This window comes from Pongo pygmaeus, chromosome 17 (assembly GCF_028885625.2).
Source record: "Pongo pygmaeus isolate AG05252 chromosome 17, NHGRI_mPonPyg2-v2.0_pri, whole genome shotgun sequence".
Lineage (NCBI taxonomy): Eukaryota > Metazoa > Chordata > Mammalia > Primates > Hominidae > Pongo > Pongo pygmaeus.
The window spans coordinates 71,852,474-71,877,583 of NC_072390.2; the positions used below are offsets into that span (position 1 = coordinate 71,852,474).

At 36.3% G+C, this 25,110-nt stretch overlaps 1 protein-coding gene across 1 annotated transcript in view; it reads left to right on the plus strand.

The window, feature by feature from the left end:
* Nucleotides 1-25,110, plus strand: part of WDR7 (WD repeat domain 7) — a 392,926-nt gene that overhangs the window by 294,376 nt on the left and 73,440 nt on the right. The window contains exons 24-26 of the mRNA XM_054460414.2: nucleotides 5,127-5,244; nucleotides 7,865-8,014; nucleotides 8,628-8,710. Coding sequence (XP_054316389.1) covers nucleotides 5,127-5,244; nucleotides 7,865-8,014; nucleotides 8,628-8,710 — 351 coding nt within the window. The remainder of the gene's footprint in view (nucleotides 1-5,126; nucleotides 5,245-7,864; nucleotides 8,015-8,627; nucleotides 8,711-25,110) is intronic.

A 25,110-nucleotide genomic window follows, 5' to 3' on the forward strand; every position in this document is an offset into this window, starting at 1 on the left:
ACATGACAGAGGAATTGAAGATATCTTGTGAAATTGAGGACAAATATTAACATACTGTTTAGCCAGGAAGGAATAAAATGGGAGTCCCAGGGGCTATACATTAACTATGCGTTCTTAAAGTCATTTTAGAAGTCTTTGTTTTTGATGTGGCCTCTTTTCATTACCCCGTTCCTATTGACCAAAATTTTCAGGCTATTCAATGAAAGTTTGTGTCTCCTCCACCGGCCCCCCCTGGAATATCTCTTACATTATTCCTTAATTTGACAGATGATAAAGTCTGACAATTTTAGATCATGACATTTAACCAAAGTGTTCTTACATGTAACTTTTGAAATGCTTTCACCACGATGGAGTGAGCTTTAGAACAGGATTAATGAGCAGTTCTGTGAAGAGGGAGCTCAGCCTGCGTGGACTATTTTTCCATTCATATTTTTATTTAAAATATCTGTCATCTCTGATATTTCATATTGGGTGTGTACACTGAAATGCTGAGTAAAACAGAGAGTCTGTCATGTCCTCTGTTTTTAGAATAAAGAGAACCAAAAGACCCATCCTGTAAACCTGTGTAACGGATGATCTGCCTAACAGCCAGATAGGTGGGATCAGATGACACAAATGCATTCCATGTTTACACTGCAGTTTCCAGAATAAGGTTGACACTCCTTTAATTTCAAACCTCTGATAGTATGGTCCTTCTTCATTCAGATAGAATCTCACATTAAAATATATCACACAGACAATGCACTCTTGACTTGAAAGATAACCAAATGCAGAATTAGACTTCATCTGTTGGGACTACCAGATCAATTGCTTTGACTTCATTGCCTGGTCAATTCAGTCCAATAACTAGCTTAAATGATTTTTTTTTTTCCTCCTGCTGAATTTGCCAGCTACTTCACTTACTGTGTAACTATAGAGCTACCACCATGTCCAGGGGCTGTACTGGGCACTTTGGGGAGATACACAGAATTGTCAGGCATGTTTCAAATCTGTACAGAGTTCATAATACAAAACTAATTAGTAAGGCCTGGCAGAATGTGATTTAGTATTTAGGGCCTGGAATAAATGGGGTTTGCTGTTGATTATTTTTGTTTCACTAGAAGTCAATGAGTGCTATCCTAGTTAGAGAATACCGTGTGGGAAGACCAGAATTGAACAGAGAGGAGGGAGGAGACTGCACCAATGAGGAAAGGGCTAGAGGAGAAACATTAACAAAATACTGGAATAAAATAAAGGAACAGACCTTTAGAGACTAGCCTGGAAATTAACCTGACTTCAGGAGCATTGGTGTTGAAAAGAGTGAGTTGAAAATTAGGGAACTGGATTATGGAGGGCCTAGAATCTTAAGCCAAGGTGTTTAGAGTTTTTCCTAGAGGTGGTAGAGAAGGCTACTTTTAAGTAGGGCAACCAGGAAATAAAGTTGGTGCTTTGGGAAGATGACTATGATGACAGTGAATTGAGTAGACTAGAGGAGGGACACAAGGTTTCTCCCTATGCCTTGACCATCTCTCTACCTTCACACACACAGCCCCCCACTTTTGCACTGTGGATGCCATACCCTCCAGGTCACTGCAGAGCCCTGACCTCGGAGCTGTAGAATTATCCACATTCTGCAGTCCTGCGCTCAGACTGCCAGACACCAATGGAGGGAATCCCTCAGGTGTGCACACTGATGCCTCTTCAAAAGCGCTGGCTTTTCTAGCTTCCACTGAACTCAGTGGGCAATAGATTCACATGTCTTTGATTCACTTCCTTCCCCCTTACCCTATAGCTTCTCTTCTAGACCCACCACCCAGCACCAAAGCACCAACCTTTATCATTTTTATGACTATAGGAAGTTTGCTGATTCCCCCAAATTTACAAGGCCATTTGTTGATATGGGGGAAGGATGATGTGTGGCTAGGCCTTTTGGCTTGAAGCAGCAACCTGCTGGTAGTTTATCTCATTTTCCCTTCACTTTGCTTCTTTTTATGAGAAGCATCTTTGGTCAGAAGAAGCATTTATTGTACATATAATAGAGGAGCTGGCAGGGCTAGTTGTTTTTGTATTTGTTACCTCATTTAGTCTTCTTGTCAGTGCTGTGAAGTAGATATTTTAATATACCCATTTTACAGATGTTGTACTTATTCAGTCCAGGGTGACCACAGGACACAGCATAAGGGTAAGGGGAAACTATCCACTTGTCTCTGTGGCAAGAGCCCTGAAGATCTGTCAACTGACCACTCCCACACTCAAGTGCACACATGATTGTATCTCTTCATTCTGGGGGGGTGTGTGTGTGTGTGTGTGTATCTGTCTGTCTCCCTCTCTTAGCGTCTCACTAAACATTTCTTTTCCATGAAAAGAACCAGAGAAGGGATGGAAGCGAGAACTTAGAGGTAATGGTGAGTTTGCTATGATCCTACTTATGTTGGTTTCCAGTGGGAAGGGGTCCCAGCAGCACACAGCTGGGGACAGACTGGACTTCTCTGGATTCTAGGAGGACCCTGTAACTCTTGTCCTGCAGAAGCCAGACCCTTCTCTTAGCACCTAGGGAGCAGAATATCCACGGGGAGAGCAGACAGGTGTCCAGAGCCATGAACTACAGCAGGAGTAACACCTTCCCTATTACTGTATTTCTTATGACACAGCCCTGCTCTTTGGGCAGCAGGATCACTACCACACATATTTATGTTTCAGATGCAATCCTCAGTAGTTCACAAGCCTGGTGCAGCAGTGTATTGCCAATCCCACACCTGTGAAGTTGGTCATTTTTGTACCCACACATAAGACTTCTTATTTAGCTGAGTTTGATCTTTCTGATAACTCTGTAGATCTTAGTTCTGTTATGTAATATGGCTGCTCTCCCTTACAACTTTATAACCACACCAACTGATAACTGTGCATCCTGTATCTTCATTCAAACCATTATTAGTATTGAATAAAACAGCTGAAGGCCAAGTATTATAACATATCACTAAAATCTTCTCTCAAAGATGCAATCTAACCATTCATCCAAAGCCACTGAGTTTAGTCACGTTACTGATGCAGTAATCCAAGTAACCACAATATGGTCACGCCTCTCCCCCCTGTATTGTCTCCAAAGGTTAGCTGTCCTGAAAGACATCCACAACTGCCCAGCCTGTCACTTAAGTTCTCGGACCCGCCTTCTCACTTGTAAATACCTGTATCAACCACTTCATAGGGATATTCTGGAGCAGATGCAAAGAGCATGAAATAACACAGGAAAGCCTGGCTTTCAACCTAGACCTTGGGCTCTGCACCCAGTTCTTCCTCTGTAGCGTGCCTTCCAGATCTAGGAGGGGCTGCCCAGGAGATAGACATTCCTTTTCCCTGGCTGACTGCTTGTCAGGGATGTTGCCTGGGAAATCTTTCCCAACTCCAGCATTCTGTGATTTTATTGATTTTCCCAAACTTGATTTCATTTTGTTTAGAATTATTCAATTAATGTAACATTTTGATTGTTTACAGCCTTTCAGTATCATCAATCCCTATTCATCCACATTGATGGATGAAAAGAAGCATCACAGGGTATCTACATGTAGTTTAATTGGCTTTTGTATTGTTTAAAACTTGACTTAAAATTTGGGTTTATAGTCTGAATTTTACAATAAGTATTAAGCAGTCTAGCCCCAGCACTACTCACACAGTAAACATTTCTTTCACTGAATTTGCAGTTAGCCAAGTTTAATCCAGAAAAGAGACTGGCCAACTGCCCATCCTGCTTTCTCGCAAAACACCTCTTTCCAACTCCTACTGGGACCCAAGATCCTTCTGCTTGTGCATTGTTCAATATGTGTGTGTTCTCTCAGCTCACATCTTTCTTTTTAGTGTTAAACATCAAAGGAAAACTCTCCATACTTCTGTCGTCTGAGCCTCTGCTTCGTATCTACGTTCAGTATGGGAAAAAGAAGAGAGACAGTTATACTATCAGTCAGAGATTTAAGCAGTGTGACAGTCACAAAGACTTATAAGCAGAATTTCCTTTAACAATGAAGAGAATGCCTACGTAATTTTTATTTTCAGCTACAAGTTAAAATAATGGTTCTTAGATCAATTATAGAGATACCCGTAAACTTTTTGAGAATGTTCAGTAAACACAATCCAGTTTACACATAAAGCACATAGACTCATTTCATTGGAGTAGGATAAGTGTTCATATGTCTTCAAATACATATTTAAATTTAAAAATATTTAACTCGGGAAACTATAATTGTATCCCATACTGAGTAAGAAAATACTCCTTGTATACAGTTAATGGGCAGAACACATGCCACATTTTAGTAAAAATCTTGATACTGTTCCCAGTGGATTATATATAATATAAAGGAAGCTTGGAAACAAGAATATTGATATTTTCATGTAGTAGATGTGGGGAGTGAATATAGCATCACTCTCCTGTCATGATCCTGGCATTCTCAGAGTTTGGGAAGATTTATTTCATTGTGTGCCTCGTCTTACAAATAGCCTGGACAACATCATGCCATCCCTTCTTTATATAAACAGAATTAGTATCAGTTAATAGAATTTTTGGCATTAGTACTAAATAACTGTTGGTGGAGCAAGCTGTTTAGTAGATTAGTTCTAAAAGTACTAAACCGGGGTAAACCAGCGGTACTAAGGATATTTCAAATGAAAAATAATATACAAACAAAAAATAATTTTGTCATTCTCAGTACTTGTGACAATTTTATAGACAGGAGTGAATCTTGCCTTCCTTTCAGATATACAACCTTAGATACAGTCTTTTAATATGGCTTTATAAATAAATAATTATTTTTAGGAAAAATTTGAAAATACTCAGCACAATATTCGTTCTTACCTCATTCTGAGCTTTGTGATATGTATTCAGTACTAGTTCTTGATAATTTGTTAACAAGGCGTTTTTAACACTTTGGACAGATGCACATACTGTTTTCAATCTTCACGGTTAATTATTCCATTTTGTATTTGATGCCAGAACACCCTGACTCCTAATCACTGCCCATTGTTGCAAGTCCATTATATTCTAACTGTTTGAGTGCTCCCATTGACCTTGAACTGACATTATAAGCTGTGTCTAATCTTTTCAGTCTATATTTCTAATGCTTCTTTTCTTTTTTTCCCTTTTTCTGATCCCTGTTTAGCATCACAATGGGGTTGCCTCTGAGCCCAGCAGCTGACTCGGCCCGCTCTGCGAGGCATGCCCTCTCGCTCATTGCCACCGCCAGACCACCCGCCTTCATCACCACCATAGCCAAAGAGGTGAGCGGAACTTCTCAGTGTGCTCCATCTTCTCATTTAGAGGAATTATTTGATACTATAAGCTGAGGGTTCATATCCACAAATTCCCTTTCCAGTTTGTTCTAGAACAATGCAAGTTAATAATTTAGTACTGAAATGAACACGTGTCTGTGTGCATGTACACTGAATTCCACGGTGTGGTGCATTCATTACTTGTGCTTCTGTATTCATTTCTGTTCTCAAAGTTAATTCACTTGTAAATATTTGACAATCATTTTTCAATCTGAATTATAGCGGGCATATGAAAACTCAAATACATTAAAGGTGTTCACATTTTTCACATATAAGTACCTACTTGTCATCAAAACTAAACTTCTTATTTAGCACTGGCTCTCTAACTGTAAACAAAAAATGTAAGTCATAAACTTGCTAATTGTTTTTCCTATTACTTGTCACAGATAAAGACTTGAATGCCAATTGATTCCCACATTCTTAGTGTTCAAACTAATTGCCCACATCTAACTGGAAAACTAGTAAAGAACAATGAGCCAATTATAGGAACTTTCCTATAGGTCTTAGTAGGAGGAAGAAAAGGAAAGGATGATCAGCTCTTAAATTTTTTTTAAAGGTTTGTTCCATTTCAGCATGAATAATGGGCAGACTCAGTGTCCATAGGGTATGGGCTCTGTCTGAGTTGTTTTTCCTGTAGCTATGATGAATTTTTAAAATGCTAAATAAATACCTCTGAGTCTACTCAGATAAACTGAAACCTATTGGGCCTATGTCTGCCCCAGAGCTATCCCTAATAGGCATGCTATAAATATTTGTGCCATGAATTTCACTGGGAGGGGAGGAAAGACAGTCCTAATAGCATTTTGTACAGGCTTATGTGAGGCACTGAGGCTTTGAATTCATATCTAAAATAAATTTGTAGACTAAGGGTGTGCATTTTTCTAATAGTGCATGTTGTTATAGTAAGGTTCCACTAGATTTAAAATACACATATGTATTTATTTTGTAGGTATTATATAGTTATATATAATGTGTGTATATATATGTGGGTATAAATGGCCAATTTTATTAGTCTTAGAAGGTTTTTTTGCCAGTTTTTCCCATCAGTGGAATATGCACAGGTCATAATATTGAATATAGTGAAAAAGCCTCACATTAGTCCGACAGGTCCTTGTATTAATTGTGTTTTCAAACTTCATTTGCACCATTTACATATGAGTATTTTTTTAAAAATGAACTATTAGAATACCCATGCTTTGAATTCATTCTACTCCAGCTTTTGGTTGGAAAGATAATTTTAAAGTAACAGTCCACATTTATTACCTTTAAAAACAAGTTTTCAGCCTGGTACTGTGGCACGTGCCTGTAGTCCTAGCTATTTGGGAGGCTGAGGCAGGAGGATCGCGTGAGCCTAGGAGTTTGAGTCTAGCCTGGGCAACATAGTGAAGTGAAACCCTATCTGTAAATATTATATAATAAAAAAATAAATAAATAAAATGAAACAAAAAACGCACACAAGTTTTCCACTTCACTGTTCAATCTTAGAGTATTAGAGTAAAATACTAAAGTATTTCTTCTTATTATCTCTGACCTCTACCCCATTTCTATGCCTGCTACCTTATGGCTCTTCCCAGGCTAGTCCAGGGCCTGTTAATATTCTTTCTCCTCTGAACTATAAAGCTTACGATCGTATGGGGAAAATCACACTGAATTTATATTATTTGCCATGCTCATTATTTTTGGAGGCATGTTCATTTGGATTTTCCAGCTTAATTGTAAAGCACTTAGAGAATAATTTCTGGGACACAGTGAGTGTGGTTAAAGTATTATTTGCAGTTGATCCTCAAACAGTAAGGGAGTTAGGGGCACTGATCCCCCTAGCAGTCAAAAACCCACGAATAATATTTGACTGCTCCAAAACTTAACGACTGTTAGCCCACTATTGACCAAAAGCCTTACTGATAACATAAAGTCAATTAACACATATTTTATATGTTATATATATTATATACTGTAGTCTTACAATAAAGTAAACTAGAGAAAAGAAAATGTGAAGAAACTCATAAGGAAGTGAAAATCTATGTCCTATTCATTAAGTGAAAGTGGATCATCATAAAGGTCTTCATCCTTGTCTCCACATTGAGTAGGCTGAGGGGGAGTAAGTGGAGGGGATTAGTCTTGCTGTATCAGAGGCTCAGAGGCAGAAGAAAATCTGAGTATAAGTCGGATCATGCATTTCAAACCCATGTTGTTCACGGGTCAGCTGCACTATCATTACTTGAGAGCAAGGATCGTATCTTTTACTTCCTGGGCATCTGCCAACTTCTGTCTACCTCAGTTCCAAATGTACCAAATTCACAAGTCCTCAATATGTTTCTTTTTAAACATGTCATGATAGTGTTGTATTAACGTCTCATGTAATGTTCAGGAACTTACAGAATTCTATTAGGCAATACCTATTGAGTTTTTATTATACCAAGTATTGTTTTTGCATACAAAAGTATTTTCTGACTCACCCACAAGAAGTTTATTTTTTTCTGTAGTATTAGAAAGTGAAAAATAAACCATGGCTAGAAATGTAAAACTATATCAGTGTCAGTCATATCTACAGCATAGAAATGTTTTGTAGGTACACAGACATACGGCTCTTGCAGCAAATACCCAATCACAGCAGAATATGCACACAACAACTCTCGCACGCGCTAAAGGGGAAATTCTGAGAGTCATTGAAATTCTTATTGAAAAGATGCCCACGGATGTTGTGGATCTTCTTGTGGAGGTAAGAATATCCTGTTTTAAATGATCCATCAGCAACCTAAATTAAATATTCTAATGAAGTAATATAAATCAGTATCTCTATTTCCAGCATCTCTAAAAGAGATAAAGGATGAGAGAGAATGAGTATATGTGTGTGTGTGTGTGTGTGTGTGTGTAAGAGATAACTAAAATTTTGTGCCATTTCTGGAAGACTTATTTAAATTTCCTCAAAAATCAAAACGATTTTCAAGTTCATTCACTATTCACATGGAATTGGTCTGTAATATGTAAAGGTCTGTAATATGTAAAGGTTATGTTCCCTTTGACATCTTTCATTATAAATAAAATATATAATGTGTTGAATAATGTATTACGTACATAAATATGAATTGACTTTAAGGTAAACAAGTCTGTTGTCTTTATTTTATTGCACTGTCTTTTAAATTTCTTTTCACAGATAAGAGAAAGGATAGACTGTAGTATACACATGGCTTAAATTGCTTTTGTTTTTATTTTAAATACTAAAATAAAGCTATATAGACTTTTTATGGGCAAATGAGGCCTAAGTTAATCATTTACATTTTGGAAAATTCAGTATTTGAAATTAATTTTAAATCTGTTCTTTTCTGTCAAAGGTTATGGACATCATTATGTACTGCCTTGAAGGATCTTTAGTTAAAAAGAAAGGTCTTCAAGAATGTTTCCCAGCCATCTGCAGGTAAAGAAGCCTTCAAGAGCATGCAAAATAAATAATTTTCAGTAACAATTTTAAAAATTTTTGGCATGGTGTTAGTAGTCTTGGTCAATTAGAAATCCAGTTATTTATTAATGTCTGCTTACTTTCTAAAACAATACAGACAGGTTACAGTTAAAAACAAAAGTATAGTAGAGTTAGCTATTTGAAGTTGGATGATGACGATATTTTGCTCAAACCTTAGAAAAAATGAATAAGAGAGAACATTCATTGAATACGTCTGTATTCTTATATTCATTACTCTAATTATTATTTACATTACACAATTGAGTTAGGAAGCTTCTGGCTTTGGAAAGAAAATGTTCTTCTCTGCTAGCAGACATCTTTATGCCACGCTTTCACTGATAAAGTTTATTTTTAATACAGAGGCCAGTCTTTGCATTACGTTCTCTGAAGTATAGGTGTTTTCCTTATGAGAAAGCAGGAAAAGAAGCCAAGAAAAGTTAAAACTTTCATAAACAATGTTGCATTTGCTAAGTATAACTTTATGAATTATATATATACATAATTTCATAATTATATACCATATAATTATTATAGCATGAAGGGGTATTTTTAGAGCCAAAGTGTAGTAACATTATGTTTATTTTTCTTTCAAAGCTGTTTTAAGCTTGGTTCTCAAAATGCTTATAGATTGAGGTACATCTTGTTAAAAAAGGTTTGATCTCCATGCAGTCAATAGAAATAGTATTTAAATCTGTTGAAGATAATTGTTTTTGTAGAAAACAGAACAACCAGTTATTCATAGTTATATAACATTTTTCTTTTTAAGACAAGTTCAATGATATTCTATTTTTGCTCATTTTTATGAATACATTGTAGTAGAAAGCTTCATTTTAGACTACAGATTTCCTGAGAGCAATGGCATTACCTGCTATGCAAATGTATTTCAGCACGTGATTGTACTCTATGAGCCTTCGCATATCTTTTTCTGTATTTACAATAGACCTTGTATCCTAGTCTCTTTATTTTGCAGTTTCTGATTCGTGCATCCCAAAATTTAAAAACATAAACACAAATTTAAAAAAAATTATACTGTAGCACACCTGTCTACAGATGCATATTTTCTTGTGATGGGGTTTGGCAAATTAGAATACAGCCGTGTTTTAACATTATGCCATGTGTTTGGTTTATGGTCTTCTTATTAAGAATTGTATATATTAAATCTTATGCACAATTAATTGATTTTAAGAATACAGGTAGTTGTTATTTTTCCAGTTGACTGTTTTCAATGGGAATGTCTAAGTGAAAATGTACTTTTGCCTGTCACTTCCTAGAGGTGATGAGGAAGCAGTTTTATTAGGGCTTATTTTACTGATTGTTAACAGTGCTCCTTACAGCACCAGCCACTGGCATGTAAAGAAGCTTCCTGGAGTTAACATGAAAGTGCTCAATGTTTAAAGGATCTGTTTTTCCCCTCTGCTGGAAGCCTGCCTCCTCCACAAGCCATATACTCAGTCCCTAAAACCACCTTAGTCTGCTGCATATCCACTTTCGTTTTCCTATTATGTGGTCAGTGAAGAGTCAGGGTTCTGCTAGAATGCTAAGGAGGCGTGTGTCTTAACTGAAGGCTCAGTATAAATTTTTTCTGATTTGGCAGAAAGCAGTTGTATTTTGTTTATCAATTTAATAACATTTATTGAACACCTACTGTGTATCAAGTACTAGCCAGGCCCTGGGGAAACAATGATGAATAAGATGATATCCTCACGAGGCACAGGGGAGGTAATTATACAGACAGATGATTCCAGCTTCTTCCTGTGCTGGAGTAGAATTACATACCAGGGACTGAGGTAGGCAATAAATGGAGTGCTTAATTCTGGGTATGGGAGTCTGAGAAAGTTTCACAAAGGAGAAGGCATAATAATAATAATAATAACCTGTGAAAAATGCTTTAATAAAAGTGCCAAATGGAAAGAGGGATTTTCCCTCTGAGGGAGTTGTGGTGATGGAAAAGTGGTGGTGGATTCTGGAAGCTTCACAGAAGAGTTGATGGGGTGGGCTTTGCAGGATAATTAGGGGTGTGTCATCTTGAATTGCAGAGGGAACCAGGCTGGCAAATGTTTGGCAGCACAGAAGTGTACAGCAAGTTTGGTAAATGCTGTGTTGTAGAGTGGCTAGAACGTAGGTTGAGGATAGGAGTCTAGCATAGTGCCCAAGTATAGAGGGCTTTGAATTTCATAGGAAAGAGTTTGACTATTACAGCAGGTCCTTGAATAATGTCATTTCATTCAACATCATTTCATCATCATGTCGAAGAGAAAAAAATAATGCTCAGCTGGGGTCACCGTCTATGTGGCCTTCACACTTTCCCCTCAGGTCCATGTGGGTTTTCTCTGGGTACTCTGGTTTCCTCCCACATCCCAAAGATGTGCCCATTAGGTGAACTAGCATTTCTAAATGGTCCCCATCTGAGCAAGAGTGTCTGGCGTGTGCACGCGCACTCTGCCATGGAATGGCATCCTATCCAGGGCTGGTTCTGCCTAGTGCCCTGAGTCGCGGGGAGAGACTCCAGCCACCCATGATCCTGAAGTAGAATAAGTGGGTAAATAATGTTCTTACTTGTTTTTGTCACTGGTAGGTGGAGTTCTTTCCCTGCTTTGTTATCAGATGCAAAGCAGGAAGTCAAGCAGGCTTTATTCCTGGCCAGGCCTGGGGAAGGAAAGAACTCTTGGTCTAAAGACGCCCTCTCCCCGAAAAATAGAAGGCATGGTGCGTTTAAGGACCGGGTACGGGGAGGGAGAGGGGTGTTAGCATGCACAGGGTGGGACCCCAGATGCACAGGCTCAGTGCATAAACATACGTCTTCGTGCAACCCATGACACAAAATGGTGAGGTGTTCTTTTGGGGGAGGGAATTTTAGCATTATAATGATGATATTAAGGATCTAAAGGCAACTAGGGGTCACTTGTTCCAGTTTGCGCCAGTTGAGGATCTTATCTCCCTCTGGTATCTGGTCAGGAATGGAGAAGCTCTGGTGCTACTGGGCTGTCTGGTTTCTTTATGCAGCTGTGCCTACAAATAAAGGGCATAAATAAAGAAAAACAGTAAGAAAAAGAACTTTTCCAATTATTTCATCAGGGTGGTCCTGGTAACATTTTTATTAATCTTTCTTAAATGCATGTAGAGCTCAACTTCATTTCAGCGTTTAATATTGGAAGTGTTTTGGGTCTTTCTGAGTTTGATGATGTTTTTGTGACCAGAAATGTGCCATAGAAACATAACTGTTTATTTATATCAATTAGCCTGTGGTACAACTGGTTTCATTATAGGTCAGTTTTCAAGAACATATTAAATCCTCACATTAAGTGAGGACTTACTGTATTTGATAGGCAATAGAAAGTCAGAAAAAATTAAGCAAAAATGTGTAATTCTTCTACCAGAACATAGTTGATAACACATCATTTTATGAAACATCAGATTTATAACAAAGTTATTAAGTTGTGTAGATATTATTAAGATTGTGAAAATAAAGTCCCCATAGGCCCATTTATTTGTGAGTCAGCACATAAACATAGAAGAATGATTAACAATAGAAGCTTGTAGCTTATGCTAAATGTGAGTTGCAATAGATGATAAATTATAGAGGACTTCAGAGAACACTAAGCTTGCATGGGACCTCAGAAGTTTTACAGGTCAATGCCACTCCATCTGTTGGCTGATTTTTACTAGGTTAATATATGAACAACAACAAAGATAACATATCAGTAGGAGTTAAAATTATTTTATTGAATATCTGCCATGTCTGTACTGTTGGATTCTACTAGGTGCCTTACAGCACTTGAGTCTTCTATGTACAAAATGCCTTTCATGAAATAGGAAACTCCAAAGTCAATGGCATGAATATCTGTGGTTCAGATATGTGATGTTTGTTTTTAAAATCTTTATATAGTTTTGTATTCTTTTTTTTTTTTTCCTTCCTTTTACCTTTTTTAAAATGTGCTCTGGGTTTTATCTTAGACTAACCTCTTTAATGTTGCCTTATGCCAGCATTCGGTTGCTGTGGTTGACAGATCACAAAATGGTGTGAAACTTCATTAGTGCTCTTCGTAAATGAAATATTTATGGATGCAGCCAGAAAAGTGCTTATGATTTGGGTACTCACACAATATTATTTTTCCATGGATCTCTCTAATAATAATGTGAAAATCCAAAATGTATACAAAATATTAGCTAATATGTATTTCAAAGTAATATGTAAGTAAAAAACTACCAGATGACATTATTGCTTTCATATCTGTAAAAAAGTAATAAATAATTTTTAGTCAACATTGCAAACATGATCTTCACATCTAAAGTTGTATTAATTTAATTAAGAGCTAATATAGTATCCTGAAGTCATTGAGTATTTAAAAACAGAATGTATTCTGACTTGTGGTAAACATAAAATTAACTATTCTCTGTGAGTCCAAAGATAAAATAGCACTATATATAGAATGCTGAATAATCCTGAGTTTGGGTTTTTTGGTTTTATTTTGTTGTTTAGTTTTTTTCATCTTCACCAATGGGCTTGTAGGGTTTTTTTGTTTGTTTTGTGGGTTTTTTTTTTTTTTGAGATGGAGTCTCACTCTGTTGCCAGACTGGAGTGCAGTGGTGCAATCTTGGCTCACTGCAACCTCTGCCTCCCAAGTTCAAGCAGTTCTCCTGCCTCAGCCTCCCAAGTAGCTGGGACTTCAGGTGTGAGCCATGACGCCCAGCTCATTTTTGTATTCTTTTTTCAGTTGAGATGGGGTTTCACCATGTTGGCCAGGATGGTGTTGATCTCTTGACCTCATGAACTGCCTGGCTCGTCCTCCCAAAGTGCTGGGATTACAGGTGTGAGCCACTGCGCCCAGCCAGTCTTGTAGTTCTCATGTGCACCTGGGTTTTCATTTTTAGGTTCAGGATTTTAAAACTTTAATGTGGTAATTTCTCTAAGATTTTCTTTATTTTGATAGTTATTTATCAGGTTGCAAATTAAAATTTCCATTTTATTAAAGTCCTGTTTATTAATGATTTCATAATGACTTAATATATAATTTAATGAGTGGTACATTCAGTCACCAAATTACAATGTTAACTGAATTTCTTTGTTCTGTGATAACTTTCTTCAAAACATATTTAAAATTTGAGCTATAAACTGCGAATCCGTTGAAAGCATCGATACAAAAAAATTTAGTTTTAAAAATTTTGTTCATATAATAGCTTTTCTATCAGCTGTTAAAACTTTTGATGTCTTCTGTTTGAAAACAGAAATGGGTTAGAACGCATACCAGTAAAATTTGATAGACATTCTTTCTATATCACTGACTGAATCTCGCTTGTTGATATTAAAACATGGGATTATAGCAATGCATAATTAATAATATATTTTTCATTTATATTGCACTTTGCAGATTAAATGTTTTCAAACCTATTAATTCACAAGTAAATTAAAGAAGACACTATGTAAATGTAAACATTTTGTATGAATTCACAAGCAAATTAAAGAAGACACTATGTAAATGTAAACATTTTTGGAGAATTAGATAGTGATATTTATTAGTTAAGTGACTAATAAAGTTCTAACTCCAAGATAAAACCCAAACCTTCTTATTCATCACTGATTATTTTTTATATCTAGCTTTTAACCTGTATGTATTTATCCATCTGTGTATGCATGTACACATACATACACACATACTTAAAACATCCACTTACCCTGTTCCGTAAAGGAGTTTAAGCAGCTTTGAAAGTGACCATCAAATGTAAAAATAGTGAGGAAACTGAGGCAAAGGAAGAATAAGAGTAGGAAAGCAAGACAAGGCCAACATGAGAATAGAAGTCCTCTGTATTTGCCAGAGGTGAGCCATACATTTGTGTCTAAACTTTTTAGGGGCCAATGTGCAAAGAAGAGCTGACTTTTCTGAACAGTCACACTGTTCAACTCTTCTATTATGCAATTCGTGTCCAACTCTATAAAAATCTATCCTATGAACAGTGTGACTGTCCTAGAATAGTCTGTAGCTGTCTGTAGGACTGAGGTCAGCATGAAATTGCAGGTTCTCATAGAGAAAACACAAAATATGTGTGTAGCTTATAAACCAGGTAGTTTTAGAGATTCCGTGACCGTCAAGAACATGCTAGGAAGGAGCTCACACAACTGAATATTAAATAAGGTACATTCAGTGCCTATTAGCTGAGAGAACTGAGGACACAGATAGGAAGGTGAAATTTAGAAACATGCACAGTACTTGCTCCCTGTCAGGCACTGGGGAGAAGAATGATCTCAGAGTACTGTTCCCAGACTACCTTCAAGAGAATGACCTGATTTCTAGGATCCACATGAGAGATCCACTACAGCTGACTTTCCTGAAGCCTGGCAATTTCATAGCCTCCCCCGGTGATTCTTATGAAGCCTAAACTTTGAAAACCAAGTACTCTAGTAATCCAAAATCAAGAAAAACAAAACCCGAGTCATTGTTCTCTGTGGCCATGTTGTGTTATGTAAAACCTTAAGTCCTTGGATGTTTATTCATTTATGTATTGAATAAACTCAGAATTTCTAAGGAAGTGCCTGAAGATATTCCTTCAGCCCATGCATTCCAAAGATACACCATGAGCTTTTAAAGACTTGATCTTAGTGCCACAGAATGCCTGCTGATGACTTTAAGTGCAAACTTTCATTAATCAGGTTTTATCTAAAACTCAGCTGAGAAACACAGAGCACTAAGAAGCTAGTTTAGAATACATGTGGTCCATTTATTCCTCAGAGTATTCTAGTTTACATCCCTAGATTGGGTGAAACCATCCAAGAGCTGCATGTTTGACCCAGGCTGTCTGTTCTCCTCCGGGGTTTCCTTGCCCGTGTTCCTCTTCAGCATTAGGCCTGCCATTTGCATGGAGCCACCTTTCAAGGGAGTGCATAAGAACATGGTGGTCCCGTTATCGCAGGGCTGTCGTGTTGATGTCACTCAGTACATTGTTTAGTGTCCCCTCTATGAAGACTCAATCAAGACGTTTCTTTTAAATCTAGATGACAGCCCGTTTTTGTTTTCCTAAGGAACCTAGAATGTGGGGTTTTTTTGTTTGCGTGTGTTTGTTTTTCCCGTATAACCAGTGTTGATTTTAAAATTTGCCTTGGCCATTAAGCAGTTCAAAGCCAAAGTCCCTGCTTATGTCTAGGAAGTTATGGTTTTGTCTCCTGTATTCCTTCCCTCATAATCATACCTTCAGCTTTGTCTTTTTTGTCTATCTTTTTACTGTATTCTAGAAGCTTCCCTAAGTCCTTTATGTTACGTGTGTGTGTGTGTATGTATTATATATGTGTATATGTACCTAAGTACATATATATGTGTGTATATGAAATACACGGTTTTATTTCAAAAGCCATGAAAGTAAAAATCATTGTAAGAATATTATCAACTATGATTATTTTCTAAAATAAAAAAGACATTTTTTATATTAACTGAAATACTTTAGCTCTTCCTGGAGTTGTTTATATAGCTATAGATATTTTTCTATAATAAATCCAGTAAAAGTTATAAAAATCACACACTATTAACTAGCTGTATTAACGTTATAGTCATAGCTTTAAATATTTCCTAATAATTCACATTTCACTTTCTGGGATATTAATAATATAGTGTCATCTGCTAATAATACAAGAAAATTACTTAGATTTCAGTGCCCTTGAAAAAATGTAGCAAACACATCCTTCAAAACACAGTTATACAAAATAGTTCTCCTGTCAGATTTTTTATCACTGTAACAAATATGGCTGTATTATTATATAGGAATCAAACTGCATCCATTTTAAAGCACAAACATATTAGCCACAAGACTGCTGCAGCACTGAATTAGTTTTATGTTTATAAATGAGCAGAATAGGAAACACAATAAGGTAACATTTAAGAAATGAATCTCTGTAGGTTCTTTCCCAGCTGGGCCTTGGCTTTGCCTTCATACGTCTCCTCGGTGATCTTCAAAAAGCATCATCTAGCACTCTAGATAATTATTGTTAGAGGGTTCTGAGTAATTTACATTTAATTGCCTGGACTATAAATAATACAGCATCCTCAGTTAAAAATACCCTAGATGCCAAGAAAGTAGAACTGACTCCTTTCAAGGCTTGGGAGGATAAACATCACTGAAATTTCTTCAGAATTCCTTGTTAAAATTTCTTTGCAAGTTGCCATGTTACTGAACTCAGATCCCCTTGTGAAGTCCCTCATGCAGAAGACCAATCAACACGGAGTGTGCCATGCTTGACTCAGTTGGATTATGTTTCTTCCTTTGGTCACTGGATCAATGCTGACTGGTATTACACTACTTAGTGTGCTGCAGCATCATGAAACGTGAAGGCGTAGAGCAGTACTTGCGGTGTGTTCTGAGCCCAGAGAAAAGCACTCTAGAACCTGTATGTGTGATACGCACATGTTCCAAAAGGAATGCTTGTTTTTTATTTGGCGAAAGTATTCTTTACTAAGGTCAGAATAGAGAGGTTTAAGCTCTTAGAAGCTACTATCAAGGCTCCATTAGAAATGAAGATAAAATACTTCTACAAATATAATGTACTTTTTAAGTTTAAGGTGATTGTATTATGATCTTGAGGTCTGGTAGTGGTGTAATGCATGACAAATAAAGGATTAGGGTTTTTTTTAATGAAATTGTAAGTCATAAGAGATTTTAGGATTTCTTCAGAGCAAAAATTTGATATGCCTCTAGATGTGAGTTTTGGTCACTTAAAGCTGCACAGTCGTGCACATTATAAGTAGCTTGAGGAAAGGGGCTTTTCCCTTCATTTCTTTTATAGCAACTAGTAGAGGACTCCAACTGGCCAAAGACCATATGTCCCAGCATTCCCAGATAGGTCCTTATTTCACGCACTTTATTGTTTTAAGTTAAGGCAGTTTATTTGATGTATAACCAAGAATGATTTAATTTTATGGTTTTCAAAGACTTGTCAAATAAATTCACAGATTTAAAAAAAAAAAAGATCCTTTGTTGGGCTCTGTCCCAATTTTTAGTTTAAAAAATATACGCCCTCAATGTAGCCACTTAATAACTGTGCTTGAATAATGACACTAGCTATGCCGCTTCATGTGTTTAGTCCTTAATTTCATCCAAATAAATGGCATCAGTTCTTTCGCTTAAGCAGTGACTTTACTGCATTGTTTTTATAGAATTACAAGTTGTAAAATTTTGGTTCTATAAAAGATCTTCTGTTATGACTTACTGCCTCATATCCTTCATTTTAAAAACAGGCAAACTGACGAGCTTTTTTTGTGCTGACAGTCAGACCAAAGTGAAGCCCAGCTTTTCTGAACAGATCTCGTACCTGCTCTGTGCTCTTCAGAGTGGGGTGTGCACTGTTACACAGGCTTACAGGTGTCAGGGGCACACATGGAGTTCAGCCATCTCATCAGAGGATGAGCTGACCATTGCTGAGTTCCAAGCCCAGGCCTAGGCCTCTTCCTCTCTGTCCTTCATCTCATTTTTCTCTCTATGGCATCTCTTTCTCAGCCTGGAAGTGTATTTTGTTCTCTTGTGAAAACCCTTCCTTCTCTCTTCATCTTCTCCACCTACTGTCCAGTCCATCCTTCTCTAGGACAAGGAGTTTACGCTTCATCCAGTTTGTCACCTCTCCCACTCTCTTCTTCTACTGGAATCTGATTTTTTGCCCCCACTGGTTTTCTAAGGTCTTTCTCTCTTTCTCTCTGTCTTTCTCTCTCTCTCTCTCTCTGTCTTTCTCTCTCTGTCTCTCTTTCCCTTTGGTTACAAGCAATCTTTGATTACGAAATGCTTTTCAGTCTTTAAAGTAGTGGTTCTCAAACTTTTTGGTCTCAGGATCTCATCAAAATTGAAGACCTGCGTTTTTGTTTATGAAGGTTGTATCTATATTTTCATCTTTTAAAAATTAAAACAGCATTTTAAAAATATTGATTTATTTAAAATAAACTCATTTTGCATTGATGTTAAAATATTTTCTGAAAAATACTTTCCAAAATGAACAAATACTGAGAAAAGTAGCATCGCTTTACATTTGTCAGATCTCTTTACTGTCTAGAAGACAGGTGGAATTTAATATCTATGCATGTCTTTCATCTGTTGCAGTATATTGTTTTGGTTGCAATATATGGTCAGAATTTAAAAATCTGCTTGCACAGATGTGTAGTTGAAAAGGGAGGAATGTTTTAATAGCCTTTTCAGGTAATTTTGTATCTTCTTGGGCAGTACACCAAAACTCAACATGTGATTGTTTTTTAAAGGTTAGTTGCATTATGGACTCTGCAGTCACATGAACTTTACTGTTATATTAAATCCACCAGTGTATCTTGCACTTTGAATGGGTCTTTCACCTGCCTGTGATTTTGTAACATGCACTGGTCTTTGGAGAATGTTGGTCCACTGAGTTATGTTGGCTCTCCATATATGATCACTTTGCATTTAACAATATTAAAATAGCACATTTGTTAATATTACTGCTGATCTCCTCAAAAAAGTTAGTTTTGAGAAGCCAAATACAGGTTTCCAAAATACTTATTTTTACTTAAAAGCTTGAATTTATCATTGGCAATAAATCTTGTCAGTTGTTTTCCTGGAAAGGCTTAACTTTGTTCATATTCCAGAAAGTATCTCTCAAATAACTGTAGTTTTTCTCTCAGTTATGCTTTCAAGTAAATGGCATTCGATGAAAAAAGCAGCTAGTTCATTTTGCAAGTCAATCTGACAAGTGTTTTTCTCCAAGACAACCATGAGATTTCAGTATACAGAAGTGCTTTATGTGTACTTCTCACTTTGTCACACTGAATATTGAAACAATGTGTACTCAAGAGTTGAAATTTAATTGATTAATAACTTTTTCATCATGGATATTCTGAAGTGAAACTGTTCTGTTGTTTTGCTCACTGCCAGCGTGGCAGTGAAGAACATACCAACTGCTAAACTAGTACCTGTCAGTGCCCCTGCCTTGATTCGGGTGAAAGTGCCAGCAGTTTTACCCACCATTGCTTTTGCATCATCAGTGCAAAGTCAACACGATGAAAAGGTCAAATAATATCTCAGTATTTTTATGAAAATTGTTTTGATCTCATAGACTTCTCAAAGGAAAGACATCTGCAAACCACAGTTTGAGAACCACTGATGTAGTGAAATCCTTTTGCACAGAACAATGAAACATATTTTTTCTTTCTTAAAACTCTTTATTTTCTGCATCTTCCATATCCCAAAGTGATAACCTTTCCTGCGATCCAGTACCTAGAGAGAAGCTAGGCTAGATTTCAGGAAAACTAAGGCTACGTTTCCTGTGGCTCAATAGAAATCCTGAAACTTCTACTTATTTTAAAGGACCATTAACTTTTCTTGGGATTCCTGACTGTCCTCAAATTCCAGTGCCACTGGTTCCATAAGGGGACCTCCTTAAGGAACCATGGGCATTTGATGTTAAAGCACCATGATACATAATACTTGGTAGCAAATCTGCCTATTGTTTTGAGGTCACGTTATAGATGACATCCTCTTAAATGTGTCAGGCTTGCATTCTTAAAGTGCCATTCTTAAATTCTCTAGGCTCAGGGCCCATTAGTCTTCTTTCTCTTCCTTTAATAAGGCCAAGCTTATTCCTACCTCAGAACTTTTGTTCTTGCTATTTCCTCTGCCTAGAAGGCACCTCCTCCAGATATTGACGGAGCCTGCTTGGTCTCATCATTCAGGTCAACCTCCTCTGACCTCCCTATGTATAATAGCCTCCTCGCCATCACTCTAACATTATTACCCTTTTAGCTTCACACAATTCTGTAATCTGCACTCCTCTTGTTTATCCTTTTTTTTACTCATTAGGCCCTTAAGAACAGGGAACTTCTCTGATAATTTCCTATTATAGTCCCAGCAACCTTAACTGTTGAATGATGAATGCAGAGACCCTGTGCCTGCACTGAGGATTAAAGAGCCTGCTCCTAGAACAGAGAGCCAGGGCGCACATTCCCGTACCTCTTCCTCACACTCTCTTCCTCACACTCTCTTCCTCACCTTTGTTACCTTGGCTTTCCCTTCTCTGGTTCACAGTTACCTCTTCCCCATCCTAAATGTCATCTCATCTGTCGATTCTAAGGTTATCTTACAGTTTCTTCTCAGCAACCCTAAGCCCTTGTGTTTAGCTTGCTTTTGTGTCTTTGAAACAAAATTCTCAAAGATACAGAATATATATAATTCTCTAAAATATGGAATTTATATATGAAATCTTAAGATATATACACACGTGATGTATATATCTTAAGCTACATATATACTATATATCTGTCTATATTATATCTTAAGATATTTATATGTAAACTACACATGCACATATACATATATGTGTATATACACTATGTATATAGTCTGCTTTTTCAAAGATTTAAGACTCTAAGTGAATAATTCTCAACCTCTTTAATCTTTGGACCCCTTTAAACTCTTAAAAATTATAGAAGAGCCCAAAGAACATTTGTTTACAGTGAGTTATAACTATCAATATTTGCCATATTAGAAATTTAAACTGAGAAATTTTTAAATTATTTATTTTGTTTAAAAAGAACCCATTATATGTTAACATAAAAATACTTTTATGAAAAATGATGTTTGCCAACCTCTTTGATGTCTGGCTTAACATAAGTCAGCTGAATTATCTTATCCGCTTCCACCTGTGATATCTCAGATCATGTAAAATCTGGAAAACTCAACTATGCGTTTGTGAGAAAATGAGAGTGAAAAGGGCAAATAACATCCTGATGTCAGTGTGGACACTTGAGAAGCACTACTCTCAGCTGTCCCTGTGGGACTGCCTCTGGTGAGACAGCTAATTCCAGGTGGTGAGGGCTCCCGCCTTTGCCACACCCAGCTGTGCAGTCTGGAGCACATCACTCGACTTCAGTTTCCTCCTGTATGAAACAAGGGGCTCTTGTGCCTGCTAACCATGGCAACATTCAACTCCAAAATATTAAAATTTTTGCGTAGCAGCTAGTTTTCTCATGATTGACTTACAAATATATGATTACCAACCATTGTCTTACAATAAATTCTGAAACATGTTAAAATATATACATCTTAATGCAGGGCTATATGAATGCTGCAGCTTCTTTGAAGCCTTCCTAAAAATTCTTTGAAATAATTACTCTCAAACCTAATCCTACACTAAGACTATTTAATGAACAAAGAACTCAATTAATATGGAAAGTAAATCACGTGTTTTAAGAAAAACGAGGAGTTCCTATTTTGTTTAATGCTATTTTTGTATCTGATGAAGTTTTATGGAGAAAAACGTTTAAGTGGAAACCAAAGGGATAGTTTTTTAAAAGCATATTACCTCTCTTACATTCAGACAATGGAATATTATTCAGCACTATTAAAAAATTAGCTGTCAAGCCATGAAAAGATATGGAGAAATGCATATTACTAAATGCAAGAAATCAATCTGGAAAGCCTATCTATTATATGATCCCCAGCTATATGAATCCTGGAAATGGCAAAACTATAGTCAGAAAAGGATTAGTGGTTGCCAGAGGTCGGGGGAGAAAGGATTTTCAGGGTAGTGACACTATGTTATGTGATACATGTGATACTCTAATGGTAGATGTATGCCATTATACATTTGTCAAAATCCATGGAATGTACAAAACCAAGAGTGAATGCTAATGTAAATGATATGTAAATTTATCAGAAAGCTGTCACACTGGTGGAGGATATTGATAGTGGGGGAGGCTGTGTGTATGCAGAGGTAGAAGTAAAATATAGAAACTCTGCTTTCTCCTCATTTTGATTTGATTTTAAAACATCTCTAAAAAATAAACTGTATTTTTTAAAAAGCATATCATCCACTCAGTATACTTATTAAAGAGATAAAATATCAATAGAAACTTCAGTCATATTTAATGATGATATTTACAACACTATATGGTGTTTATCTTTAGAAGTGAAAATAAAAATGAAAAGAAAGTATTTTAACTGACTGGTTGTTAACATATAAATGGCTAATCTTAGTACCCAATTCCAAAATTAGAAAAAAAAAACCTCTCAAGAAATAGGAATCAAAAAATGGAACTTGTTCAATTTAACAAAGTAAAATAATTTTCAAGCACTTGTGTGACTTCTCTGAAAATTTCCAATTCATTCAGTTATTCGTTTGTCTGTGCTGTGTGCTATGCTGGGCCTGTCAGGCAGTCTCTGCCCTAAAGGGCCTTAAAGTTGGCTTGGCAGAGACAGAGAGGTCAGTCAGTGAGCTGTCACAAACACTATGAGAAAAGGGTGTCCAGGACACACAGAAGAGTCCCAGTGCCATGATAAGAGGGACACAAAGGAGGGAGCTGGCAGTTGTGCATAGAGGAAAGGAGAACTGGTAGTATTTTTAGCACAGTTTTCAAAGATGAGTAGACATTTGTCAGGCAGATATATCCTTCTGACTCCAAAGTCTAGCTTATTTTTATATATAAGAATGACTCTCATTGAACGAAATACTAATTAAACACTATTGTGAATTGCTGACTAATGAATCAATGATTACTTCGCAAAAATTACAATGTGTATTCTTTTACATTGCATATTTCAGGCTAAGAATGAAGAAATTCTCAAGCACTGTGTGCATAGAACTGAACAATGCATGTAATGGCTCAACTACTTTGGCTTTCCAGTAGATATTAAAGACATTAGTAGTGGCAAGGAGGGTACTAACTTTAAAGGACTTGGGATATAATTTTCTCTAATTTACTTAAGATGTTACTTCTATATTCACAAGTAGAAATCCCTCTAAAATCACTGACATTAAAATTTAAAGTGTTTAATACTGTTTTTGCTGGATTTAACTGATTAACTTTTAGTTGACCTTTGTCGGAAGTTATCTTGGTATTTACATAGAATAATGTGCTCTATATTAAAACACTCATTCACTTGTGTCCTCTAAATGAAATTATTTCTTACTAACAGTTGCTTCTATTAAATGTAGAGAAACGTGGCATACCATACAGCCATGAAAAAGATTGAGGTAATCCATTTCTACTGACATGGAAAGATGTTAATAAAAGAGAAATTTTAAAAGAAACTAGCAATATTGCAGAAGAGTATGTAAAATAGAATCATTTTGAAAAAAGAAAACTATATGTGAAGATCAATATTCATACCTATACAGGTATATATATGAAGAGAAAAAGATCTGAAAAGACACACCCCAAGCTATGACTGGTGAATACTGAGGGTGATGGGAGGGAATTATTGGTGAAGAGTTACTTTCACTTCTTAACTGTTTTTCTATAATAAATCATCTGTGTTTCTCTTTTCAATGAGTGTGTGTTTCTTTAAAATTGGATATATATTAGAATAATGCAAATGAAAGAAATAGTAAAAAGTGTCATTGGGGAAACATTATAGCTATAACACAGATAAGATTTAAAAAATTCAAGGTAAAATAAGTAAACTTTTGAACTGAATGAAAAAAACTAATCTAGACAGAACAGTTAAAAGTCTGTATTTTCAGAGATAGCTTACCTTTTCTTAAACTTCATTATTATGTAGACAGACTGATTGATTTTGCTTTTCAAGTGAAAAGCTGAATCAGCTCTGTTCACCTAAATGGGCACTTAAAATCTAGTAAGGAAATGAACACTGTCTACTTTAGAACAGTGCATGAGCTCATTTTTTAAGAAATGCCTCCAAACCTGTGGTTTGTTTTTATCCCATATGGTGATAACAATAATGGGATGTAAAGTAGCTTCAGTCCTAAATTCCAGTAAAATTCTTAAGTTAGGTCCCATTTTATAGAATACATTTCATGATAAATAATTATAGATGTTACTTCTATATTCACAAGTAGAAATCCCTCTAAAATCATTCTAGTCCAGTTTGTCTATCCTAAAATCTCCCAGACAGGTGGCTGTCTTTTAATATTAAAGTTCTTCATATTAACACAAAAAACTTGACCTTCCAGCAGTATTCCATTTCACTGTATAACAGGAGGAATATTTAATTTTCAGCCTGTTTGAAATGCTACAGAAAAGTGTTTCAGACCAAATCCCTGTTATATTAGCAAATTTAGACAGAAACTATAAAATAATTTGCAATTATTATCAGGTTTATACTTGTAAAGCGTAAGTATTTGAAAATATATAAATTTAAAATATTCTGAGCACTCATTTTCCTTATGTATTAGCATGTTATTAGTTGACACTTATTTGCCCTAGGAAAATAGCAAATTAACTACATCTTATTTAATCTTTCTGTAGTATATATTCAGAGATGCAGATGGATGATGATAGCTGATACGGTTTGCATGCACCTACCAGTGTTTACTATGTGTCAGGCACTGTTTGAGGTACTTCTGTTGCATTAACTCATTTCAACCACAAAATACTGTAATAAGTACTATTATTGTTCCCATGTTC